Source organism: Juglans microcarpa x Juglans regia, chromosome 1S, assembly GCF_004785595.1.
Source record: "Juglans microcarpa x Juglans regia isolate MS1-56 chromosome 1S, Jm3101_v1.0, whole genome shotgun sequence".
Classification (NCBI taxonomy): Eukaryota; Viridiplantae; Streptophyta; class Magnoliopsida; order Fagales; family Juglandaceae; genus Juglans; species Juglans microcarpa x Juglans regia.
Window position 1 is genome coordinate 27,475,496 of NC_054595.1, and position 11,720 is coordinate 27,487,215.

The 11,720-nt window shown below is 32.5% G+C and overlaps 2 protein-coding genes and 1 long non-coding RNA gene across 4 annotated transcripts; all 3 read left to right on the forward strand.

Moving 5' to 3' along the window:
- Positions 1-846: 846 nt before the first annotated feature.
- On the forward strand, positions 847-7,273 carry LOC121246845 (AT-hook motif nuclear-localized protein 1-like). Of its 2 annotated transcripts, none has more exons than XM_041145146.1 (6): positions 847-1,273; positions 1,982-2,416; positions 3,468-3,535; positions 4,488-4,619; positions 6,151-6,312; positions 6,704-7,273. In XM_041145146.1, exons 2-6 carry the CDS (start codon positions 2,062-2,064, stop codon positions 6,995-6,997), a joined length of 1,011 nt encoding a protein of 336 aa, XP_041001080.1. In that variant the 5' UTR covers positions 847-1,273; positions 1,982-2,061; the 3' UTR covers positions 6,998-7,273. The 2 variants fall into 2 exon arrangements, with proteins under 2 accessions (XP_041001080.1, XP_041001081.1); XM_041145147.1 differs by having other exon boundaries at positions 949-1,100.
- LOC121246847 lies at positions 2,432-3,225 on the forward strand. Its single transcript, XR_005937171.1, has 2 exons — positions 2,432-2,824; positions 2,915-3,225. It is a non-coding gene; the product is annotated as an uncharacterized LOC121246847 (long non-coding RNA).
- Positions 7,274-8,451: 1,178 nt separating the features above from the next.
- Positions 8,452-9,410, forward strand: LOC121246846 (transcription elongation factor spt5-like). Its single transcript, XM_041145148.1, has one exon. The coding sequence runs from the start codon at positions 8,532-8,534 to the stop codon at positions 9,105-9,107; it is 576 nt and encodes a 191-aa protein (XP_041001082.1). The 5' UTR covers positions 8,452-8,531; the 3' UTR covers positions 9,108-9,410.
- Positions 9,411-11,720: the final 2,310 nt, after the last annotated feature.

Consider the following 11,720-nt stretch of genomic DNA (forward strand, 5'->3'; position numbering starts at 1 on the left):
TTTATTTAAAAAATCATAAAAATTGTGAGAAAGAAAGACGTATCCATAATCAAAGTTATTTTGATGCAAATATATTTAATTTGAAAAAAAGAAAAAGCAGCTCAACTCTTTACTTTTAAGCTGCGTTTGGATATTGAACTGAATTAAATTATGATGATAAAATATTATTAAAATATTATTTTTTAATATTATTATTATTTTAAAATTTAAAAAAATTAAATTATTTATTATATTTTATATTGAGATTTAAAAAAATTGTAATGATGAGTTGAGATGAGTTAAAATAAGTTTGAAATCCAAACTCACCTTAGTGTCGTCTTTCGTAATTCTTGTCATTTTCGAGGGCATAACATTTAAAATATAAGACTCCTTCAATTTCATAAATTTTTTTTATTCCTTTACTATCGTCTAATTTAATCATTATAATTTTTTTAAAATTTCATATAAAATAAAATAAAAAATTTAAAAATTTAAAATAAAAATAATATTAAAAAAATATATATTTTAATAATATTTTATTTAATTTTTAACTTTTATCTTAACTAATCTCATTTACGAAAACAAATCAAATCAAACCAAACCAAACCAAATCATAATCTCTAATTTCCAATAATAATAATAAAAAAAAAAAAAATTCAGGTGAGCGGCAAACAAAAGAGTTTGGCCCCCCAACACAACCTTTGCAGCTTTAAGAAATTAAAAAAATATAAATTAAATGCAAAACATACCAATTTTGAAAAAGAAAAGCTATTTACTCTTTTTCCTTTTATCTATCATATTTTTTTCTCGAATTTACCATACTAGACATTTTGCCCATTTTCAAACCACATTTCCCTCACGGACGCCAAAGTTTCCTAAACTATATTTCATTTTATCGGGTTCAGCAATTACTACTTTTTTGCTGTTGTTTTTTTTTTTATTCTCACAATAAAATAGCATTTTTTTTTTTCCAACTCTTATTGGTCTCATTTCTCGGTTAATTATTTTCACTTTATTTTTTGCTGGCTTAAATTACGTCTGCTTTCAGACAACCTGTAGAATACCGCCTTGCCGTTTTTTTCGACGCCTGAAATTCAGAGGCGGCCAGTTTCATTTTCTCAGTAAACAAACACTTATATTTTTTTCTCTCCATATGTTATTGTGATTTTTCTTGAACTTTTTTTTGGGTGTTCAAGGGCACTATCTGAGCTCAAATGTGAAAAGGGTCTGACACAGAACAGTTTAAGTTGTTGTGTTGAAAGGATTATTTGGAGCGTGGGAGTTACAGTCAGAGGTCATGATCTTTGTATTCTGTAGTTTTTAAGTTCGAACTTCTATGTATATAGCTTAAAATAATTTGGGGCTAAAGATTTGATTTTGTTCGCCAATTTTTTTTATTTTTTATTTTTTTTTGGGTAGGACAAGGTTTTTTTCTTCGTGCTGTTGATTTCTGGCTAGAACCAGTTTTCTATTTTTAAAAAATATAATGATAGTTTTTGTTTCCTATGGGTTCTTATCTCGCTCCCAAGGAGTTATTGTTGAAGTTCTGATCTTTGAAGATTTTTGAAAATAATAATTTGTATGTCTTTTCTGTTTTTAGTTTCTGATATTTTTTTCCCTCTCTCGTTTGGGTTGAACTTTTGGTTTCCAGAAGGAAAAAATGAGTGCATTTTTATTTTCTTTCTGGGTTTTTGTTTAACAGTCTGAAGTGTAATTTTGCTTTTTTAATTTAATTATTTTTAAACCTCGAGGAAAGTGATAAGCTTGAGGTTATTTCCACTTACTTTAATGAACCTCTGGCTGTTGACATCGTTCTTTTCTTCTTTTATCACTTGTTCGATTTCTGGTTTTAGCTGCTGGTTTAGGTCTTGGAAGGCTGAACAAATTGTTGAGAGGATATTTCGTTAGCATTTTCCGAAAAGAGGGACAAAGGGTTTTAATTTGAAAGCACAATTATGTTTATCCAGGATTATCTGATTCTTGATGGATTCCTTTGTTGCAGATGCTCGTGTGAGTGTCTGACTTGTAGAATATCAAACTCGTTAACGCCAGTGGTGGTTTTATGAAACTGTTGGTTTATGAATGGAAGCAAGAGACGGCATGAGCACCGGAGTTACTGTGATAGGAGCAGAAGCTCCATCGGCTTATCATGTAGCGCCGAGGACCGAAAACCTGAGTCAGAATCCGGCTGCCGGTTCCCCAGCAGTGGCTGCGGATTCACCTGTTAGCGTGGGATTGGCCGGAACAACGGGAAAGAAGAAGCGAGGTAGACCAAGAAAGTATGGACCGGATGGGTCGGTCACTGCGGCATTATCACCAATGCCAATTTCATCTTCGGCTCCACCTGGAGGCAACTTCTCGGCCACGAAGCGTGGGAAAGTGCGGCCTAGTGGTTTGGAGTACAAACAGCATAAAAAAATGGGAATGGAAAATTTTGGTAATGGGTCCTTTTATAGCCATCTTTCTTATTCAACTTGTGGCGTGTTGTTATAGATCTGAAAGTGTTGCTTTACTAATAATGGCAAAATGGTTGTCACTAATATCTTATCATTCATGTGAAAAGCTGCCGGTTTTTGCTTCGCTTTTGACGAGTTTTATGCTTCGTTTCTGATTTTGCTAGTAGAACTGCTGTTTAGAGTAGGATTTGAGTCTCCCCACTGAAGTTTGGAACTATTCTCTTGAATATTTAGAAGAATTCCAAGTTTTCCTTTGTAACATTCCTTACATGAAATCATCCTTTGATTATAGTGGGCAAAGCTTTATGTGGGACCTTAGAGATGCTCTTGTTGAAATCTGGAAGTATATTTCTGGAATAAAAGGTGGGCTTTTTTGGGTTGCTGTATGGGTGAGGGAATATTCCTTGAGGCTAAGATTCGTTATTGGATTTTTTCTTGGGATATAACAAGATGCCCTGGTTTGACTTGGAAAATTGCAGAAATATGCTGTTACCTCCTCAGATAATGAAGTTCCGATTCGCTTGGAAACTGTCAACTTATGGGGTTTTAACAAATTTATCAAAGGGTCTGTTGCGTTTCAGCATGGCTTAAAGGAATATGATACTGTTGTAGATGCATTTTAAACTAGAAAACTCAAAATCAGTTTTAGTATGAGAACGTATTTCCTTAGAACTATTATCTGAAAATGCATAGAAGAGGCACTACCTGTCCTTGGGAAGTTATGATCCAAGTTTGTTCCTTATTTACTACACAATCAACTTCATTAAACTTCCCCCCTTCCCTTTCCTTCAAAAAATAAAAAAGGAAGAATTTTCTTATTGGTTAATAATTCTTCTAAAAAAGGGTTGATGATTATTGAGCCTTGGGCATTGTTTTGCATGATGAGGCCATTTTTTTTTCTGTATACAGTTAGATTTTGTATGGAAGTTGATTAGGATATCAGAGAATGTTGAAACCTTGCTTTATTTCGCCCCAATTTTTTCATATGTATAATCTAACATAAATATATAATTCAATCATTTTGTTTTGTAGGAGAGTTGAATGCATGTTCCATTGGTACAGGTTTCCTGCCCCATATCATCACTGTCAATGCTGGCGAGGTACGTTTAATCAGTGAGAAAAAAAAAAAAAACTTAGCTTTCATTTACTAAATGTAATTTTGTTTTTGATTCATCATTGTTTAAATGTATGCCAACATCTTTGGAATGCATGAGAGTCGTGTGACTTATCAAAATTGAAGAAAGTTGTTTTATACTATGGGGGATTTTTAACTTTTTCTTCGTTTACAGTGGAACATGTGACTATGCAATGTTCTTTAAGCATTTTTTATATATAATGTTTTGTTTTTGTTCTTTTTACTATTTGGGAATAGCGCCATGCATTTTTCGATGGTCCTTTTCCTCTAGGACAGGAGAATCTCAATTAAATTTACTATTGTTTTCATCCTTTTGGGAACATTCATTTCTATACATACCTAAGATTGATTGCGATCTAAAGTCCCATTCTGAGATTATGCATTGTATTAATTATAATTAAGCTTTTATAGTAACTTAAGGAAGTCAAAGTGAAGTACCAATGAGAAAAAGCCGGCAGGATTTAGAGTTGTTAGTCTCCCAAGTAGCTTATGCCAAGTATTTCTCTTAATTTCTTATAGATTCCAAATCTGTTAATACATTTATAAAGATCCCAAATCTGTTACATAAATTGATAATCAGTCTTAGCATTTCTTAGTCTTTTTTCTTGAAATTCAAGTAGTCTCTCCTTTAAAAGTTCCTACAAAATTAGCTTTCTCTATCACGTAGATGCAATAGCTTTAATAAAAACAAATTTAACTACACTTTCTTCCGTTTATTACTCTAATTAATGTTTCTTTTTGTATTGTTAACTATACTGCTTTCATCATCATGTACTGGCCAAAGTGCAACACTAATTTTCAAATTTCCCTCAAAATTCGTAATTGCTGGCTATTGCTTCATATCCCCAAAAATTATTGAAGACTCTTATATTGGATTTTTACCTTCACTTTTCTTGGGCATTCTTTTGTGTTAACAGGACATTACAATGAAGGTTATATCATTTTCTCAACAAGGACCTCGAGCTATTTGCATCTTATCTGCTAATGGAGTAATTTCAAATGTTACACTTCGACAGCCTGATTCTTCTGGGGGTACTTTAACATATGAGGTGTGGCACTTAATCATTCCATTTTTAAACTTATGAAAAGAAAAACTTTATCTGGAAATTCATGCATATTATTTTCATCTCGTTTAGAGTTAATTCTAAATAGTTGAATGGCTATACTCTTTCCTGTCAATTCTTCATGTTACACTTGTATGACTTTTTGGAACCTCTGGAAACGAATGTTCAACCTCTAGGCATAATTTTTATGCAAGTGATAATTTTTGTTCAAGCACGTAAAGTGGGAGCAAGAGGGGTGCAAAACTACCTCTTTAATCTGTTATCATATAACCAATATGCTAGCGCAGATTTTCTCTCTCCACATCATGCTTATAGCCAAGCCTGGTCCAAGCTCTTTGCTTTTCAATGTAAATATCCCTTAGTTTGTTATGTACATGTATTGAAACTTTATCAGAGTTGAAAACACAATCTTATGAAATAAGGCCTCACATAAAGAAACTGATTATACTCCCGTTACCTAGTTTTATTATGCGAGGCCTGCACACAATGGAACCACTTAATATGACTAGGGACACTTTACAACCACCTTTCATCCTGCATCTTCCTTGACCTTCTTGAAGAGAGAGGTGCCAACTATCATCTTGTACACCGATGTTATCTTAGGTTTTATATATTCCCTCCATATTTACGTAGAAGAGCCCAAGGAGTTTGTATTAGGCGTGTAGAATTGATGGGAGTATTAACTTATCAAAAAAAAAAAAAAATTTGATGGGAGTATTAACAAATTGAAGCAGAAAGAGGTTGGGGACATATATACATCAACACAAGTTTTTGGTTGAGCTTACTTATCAAAAAAGAAAGTTTTGGGTTGAGCTTAGTTCACAGTAAACAGCAGAAGCAGATGTTTAGAAATTTATAAAAAAAAAAAAAAAAAAAACTGTAGACAGATTAAATCAGTTTTTGTAGTAGTTTATGGTTATGATTACTGGGGCAAATATATATGGTTGGAAAAGCAAAATAAAGAAAGAAGAAATCTTCATGGCTGCATTAAAATCTAAGGGTCCGTTTGGCAACACAATTGTTCTCAAGTTTTCTTACCAAACATCACTCAAACACAAAACACTTTCAATTTCAAATCTTCAACTTTTTCATCTAATCATTACCTAATCATTACAACTTTTCCAAACTCCCAAACATAACACAAAAAATGAAAAAACAGTACCACTTTTTCAAATTTCAAAACAAATATAATATTAAAAAATCATATTCAAACAATTTTTGAACTTTATAATATTTTTATTCAATTTTTTTCTCTCCTTTCCCTAAATCCAATAAAACATCTTTACTCAAATTATTTTACTACTATTCTAAGTATCCAAACAGGCCCTAATTCTCTTCCACGTTTGGTTACGCCTATTGATGTTAATATATTTTTACTTATAAAAAAAAAATCAACTTGTTTATAGCTCAATGGTTATCTCAATCTGTTTACTTATCAAAAAAAATATTTTTACTTGTAAAAAAAAAAAAAAAATCTCTTCCACATATCTAAGATATCTTCCTGTTCTTGTTGTAGGGACGTTTTGAGATACTTTCCTTGTCTGGATCTTTTATTCCTACAGAGACTCAAGGAACAAGGAGCAGGTCAGGTGGGATGAGTGTCTCTTTGGCAAGCCCTGATGGTCGTGTTGTCGGGGGAGGAGTTGCTGGACTTCTGGTAGCTGCTAGTCCAGTGCAGGTAAGACTTTTCTGAAGTTCTCTTTATAATTTTTTCAGGGGATAATTAATCTGTACTTCATGCCAGCCCTTTATTCAGAGCAAGTGCATTATCTGGATCTTTTATTTGATTGTCGACTTGCCTTCATTATCTATCAATCTTGGCATAACATCTAGAGAAAATGACTGAAGAAGGCATGTTTGAGTGTATGCACAAGTAATCATTGTGGATATGGTCAACATGCCTGAACGAAACAGAAGCTCTAGTTTTTGATTGGATGATGACTAGTTACATGTGTAACTTGTAATGATTCATGGCTTGGAATACCTACCTAAAACGCTAGTTACATGCATAGCTTGAAATGATTCGTGGCTTGGAATACTTACCTAGTCTTTCTATCGGAGCACATCAGGTCGTGGTGGGTAGTTTTCTACCAAGCAACCAGCATGAGCAGAAACCAAAGAAGCTGAAGAATGAGAACATCCCTTCTATTGTTACACCAGCTACCACCATAGCGGCTATGGTACCTGATTTCAATGCTGAAAATGAGGAGGGCCTGGGAGGAAATGGACAGCAAAATTCTAGCACCCCAATACCAAACCTTGCTTCTTCTTCCTTCCGACGAGACAGCTGGCCTATCATGCACACTATGCAGGAATCTAGAAACTCTACAACTGATATCAATATATCCTTACCTGGAAATTAACGTGATTAGCTGCAATCAAGGATTATTCTGGAAGTCAATTGCTGACTATATTGTTTCCTGATCTTGATCTTTTACAATGCATCAACGAGTCTTGCTTCAAATATCTAGATCTGTCTTTGAAAGTTATTGATTGTTGTAATAGGAGGAAGTAGAGTAACCGTTTCTGAACTTCCAAATAGGTTGATACGTTTCTGATCAGGTAGGATATCTGATTTGTAGGCTAATTATGAAGGTTTCTGCAGGTGCTATGAGTAAGATCTTTGGATTCAATTGCAACTGGTTTGCCTGTTTAGGACTAGATTTGTCAGACAGATTTTTCTACTTCTTGAAGTCCTTAACTAAGCAATTCATGCAGAAAGTAAAATTGCCACAGTTTTCTAAATCAATGGCCAAGGCCCTCAAAAAATCGTGCATCATTGACCTTAATAAAGGTAAGGCTCAAATTCAGATGTAAGACAAGATTCAGGAACCGACGTAGAGATCATATGGCCTCAGTTGATTGAACATCTCATGAGACCTGTAACGTGATCTCTATGCAGGCCTTGTAGTAGCCTGCACCTACTTGTCTCTCACTGGAGCCTAGTGAAGGCCTTGTTTCTTCAAATTTTTATTCAATTTTGAGCCAAATTCTCTCCCAACCAAAATGATTACAATTCAACTTCACGAAGTTTGGTCATTAGAATATATCAGTATTTATTATTTATTGTTACACTTTCAAGTAGAAACCGTAGATCACCATTCCATTATATATAAAAATGATCAAGTATCTGCTGCTCATAGGCTATAGAGCAAATAATAAAACCACAAGTTTCTGCTGCGCCATGCCCCTCTGCAAAATGGTCATTATATGGTTGTGCCAATTGCCGACAACTCTGGTTTCGAGTTCATTTCCGGGAACAACTTAACAATGACTTTTAGACAACAAGTTTAATATTTCATTAAATAATCATATCTTTTAGTTCAAATCATTCTATTTACTTTCTTATCTTGATTCTCTTTCGTGTCACGAACTCTATCCCGTATATTTTATGCGTCACCAAGCATCCTCCAGCTGCGAAAGAAAGGAAAGAAGAAAAAAATATCATTTTGTATTTCTCTGGCATATTCTTTTATTGTTCTTTTCTCAGCGTCGTTTTCTGTTTGATAGGAAGAGAGTGCTGGGAAATTTCATCCTACTCTACAACGAAGGTTTCCTTGTGCACAAGACAATATAGACAATATATAAGTCAAAAGAATGACAAGAAGTAGGCGATAAAGTCTACTTGTATATATGGCAAAAATTAAGGATTATTATTATTATTGGTCTCTCAATAATGTTTTTAACGACTTTGTAGTACTAAACTATTTTACACAATTAAATAATACTTCTTACTTTTCAGAAGCCTTCTAGTAAGTTTCTGGGAAAATTTCCCTCTATTATTGTTTTTTTTTTTAATGAAAAAACTCTCCAACTGGCTCTATATATAAACTGAAAAGACAGTTTTCCTTTTCATCAATGAGAATCAACAGAAACCAACTTGGGTATTGAAAGGGCATGAAGATAGCTTCCTTGCCTGTACTTCTTTTGTGTCTTTTGTTCCTTCTCATCCTCTTGATCTTCTTATCTTTATCACTCTCGGTTTCCAAACAACATAACATGTTTCTTTCTACATACGAGTTTATCGTTGTGAAAAAGTCTATTCGGGTGGTTGTGTTCTTCATGTTTAACGTCATCATTATCACAATCTTTCGCGGGAATCTTAAGCCATCAGCAGAAGATACCGATAACTGGTTACTTTCTTTTTCCCATTTATTAGTATATGAAGCCGATGAAGCAACAAAAGATCAAACGACATGGGAAGAAGAATATTACGACGAAGATAGCGACGTCGACCATGAATATAATCATGGTTATGATGGGTATGAAGAAGACAATGATGATGATGATGATGATGGCGGCGAAGATGGCTTTGAAAGCAAAGATGATCAGCAAGATAAGGATGATCTGGAGAGGAGAATTAAGGAATTCATAGCCAAGAACTATAGGCAACGCAGAGAGGAGTTGATGTATGAGGCTGGTTTGCATGGCAGCTACAGAGTTCAAAAGTATCCAGCTCTAGCCAATTACTAGATCACAATTAGGTTCACATATATACAAAAAGAATACAAGTTTGGATTTGTATTTGCTGTAAATTTCTTGTTTGTTTGTTTGTTTGATTTCTCCTCCCCTGTAGTGTTTTTGTTTTTCTACTAGGATGGGGGTTGGTGCATGTTTGATTCAAGTCCTGATAGTTCTGTGTTCTTTCTAATTAGGAACTGTTATGACGATGCGGATGTGCATGTATATAGTAAATGAATGGATCCGTGAATAATTGTTGTATTATGATTTAAAAGAGTATAAAACCCCAAACACTTCACTGGGGTTTATCTTTAATTGAGTCTTAATTGGGAGTTCAATTTATCGACAATTATAATTAGTCTCAGATGCCTAATTAGTGTGTGTGTATATATATATATATATATATATATATATATATATATATATATATATATATATATTAGTTTTAATGTGTGTAAGTCTTGCTCTCTTTGAAAAAAGTATATTTTATCATGAAAAAATTAATTTTTTACCTGGATCCCAAATTTTTCCTATTTTTTAAATGGAGTGTGCGGATTTGCATAATTTAAGATTATATGAATCATTTTTCTTTTATTATATGAAGAAAGTGATTATTGTTAATCTATTATGAAGATTTACGAGATTCTACACATTATAATATCTACCAAATAATATATAAAAAAAAAAAGAAAATCTTGATCGAGGTTTATCAATTGGAATTCAATATCTTGATGAAGTGAGAAAATTCATTACAGGGTAACAAAAAAAAAAAAAAAATTTAATCCAAAAGAAAATGTAAAAAGACGGGGAAAAAGGAAATATTTTCCAAAAGCAAAAAAAACCCGTAGAGTTTACTTCTGTTTCCCCCCATTTTTGTGGGGAGGATTATATTATAAGCTGCCATGATTATACAATGTTAAGATTTTGTTTGGTTCGTAAACTCATTTCAACTTATTATTATAATTTTTTTAAATTTTAATATAAAATATAATAAATAATTTAACTTTTTCAAATCTTAAAATAATAATAATATTAAAAAATAATATTTTATTATCTCAACTCAACTCAACTCAATTTAACATCCAAAGGGAGTGAAAGAAAAAAGCACTGTACAATCAGAATGCCCTATAAGAATAATTATTTATTTTAAAAAGTCTACTGTCCGAGCTAAGTTTAAGGTTTATTTAATGAATACATATACATATATATATATATATAGTTCACAAACAAAAATACATGAGTGGGTTAGAGATAGAGTAACCACAAAGGTGGTAGTTTTATATTAAATTGATGTTACAGGAACTTTGAACAAATTAACTCCTAAGTCCTAATTCCTTCGCAATCAAGCCAATGTCCAAGGTCAATGACAAATGACCAGCCAGCTGCCCTGGTCAGTAATGTTCTATTCTGTATTTTTTTATAACAAAATGGATATATCTTGGTGACTTTTCTAGTACTATGACGTACCCATGTCAACGTAACCTAAATCTTAGGGTTACCTGTATCTTTTGATGTACACATGTTATTAATTTGGGTATATATTTTTTTTAAAAAAAATTATTCTCATCTACCACTACTCGTCACTCTATATTTTATGAAAAAATTATAGAGATAGAATATGAGAATAAAAAATGACTGATACATAACATTCTTTTTTTTTTTTTTTAAGAGAAATGTTACGTACATATGATTTTACACGAAAATGTCGAAATTATTTTATTGTTTATGTAGGTATATTTCATCTTTTCCTTTCAAGAGAATATACATATTACACGTTCCTATGCGGAGATAATTAACGCAGTATATGTAACAAGTTTAATTTATTCATGTGTTTTTATTAATTTTCAAAATGTTTTTAGAAATATATGTTGTATAAACTTTGGTGGCCAGGCAGAAAAAATAAGTAGGATGTTTGTATTGGCTCTGCCAATTGGAGTAACACAAAGAATTTTGTTATATACAAATAAATTTATGTATAAATTTATATATTAGTATTAATATTTTTATATTTTAAATTTAAATTAATATTATTTGTAATAAAATTTATTTTTTAACTAATTATATTAAATAAATATATATATTAATATGTAAAACCATTTACCATTAGATTTTTCCTAACACAAATTTCAAACTTGTTAAACAATATTGGTCATCGATATCTAGAAGAGCAAGTTGGTTGAAGCCTCTACGGAGATGACGTGGCATGGACAGCATGCTTGACTTTTAAAAAACGGAAAGAGTATAGTATAAACGCATGCTGATGGATGATGGACGGTTGAAATTTTGGTCGAGTCTTGTTTATTTGTCCCTTTGTACTTCAAAATACCGATTTAAGTATACACTTAGGTTTCCCATCTCCGCTTTGACTAGTCAGTAGTCATACATCTGCTTTTTCCCGGCCGACCATATCCTAACATCGTTATCCATAATCAATGTTCATGAGCCTGCCCTTTTTCCAGTCATTTGCTAAACCAAAAAAAAAAAAAAAGAAATTTCGTTCCTCTCTCCCTTGTGTCCCCAATGATACCTTTTTTCTAGAACAAGGCTTAAAAAGATGAACAACTTTCCAGAGCGAGGTTTTTGTTTTGTTTCTTAAAGTTGACATTTGAGTACAGGAGAAATGAT

What these genes read in the sequence shown, in the direction of transcription:
- LOC121246846 (XM_041145148.1), top strand. Translation starts at nt 8,532, where the DNA reads ATGAAGATAGCTTCCTTGCCTGTACTTCTTTTGTGTCTTTTGTTCCTT.
- LOC121246845 (XM_041145146.1), top strand. Translation starts at nt 2,062, where the DNA reads ATGGAAGCAAGAGACGGCATGAGCACCGGAGTTACTGTGATAGGAGCA. An exon ending in TCACTGTCAATGCTGGCGAG is followed by an intron (nt 3,536 to 4,487) that starts GTACGTTTAATC and finishes TTGTGTTAACAG; the next exon opens with GACATTACAATGAAGGTTAT. An exon ending in TAGCTGCTAGTCCAGTGCAG is followed by an intron (nt 6,313 to 6,703) that starts GTAAGACTTTTC and finishes GGAGCACATCAG; the next exon opens with GTCGTGGTGGGTAGTTTTCT.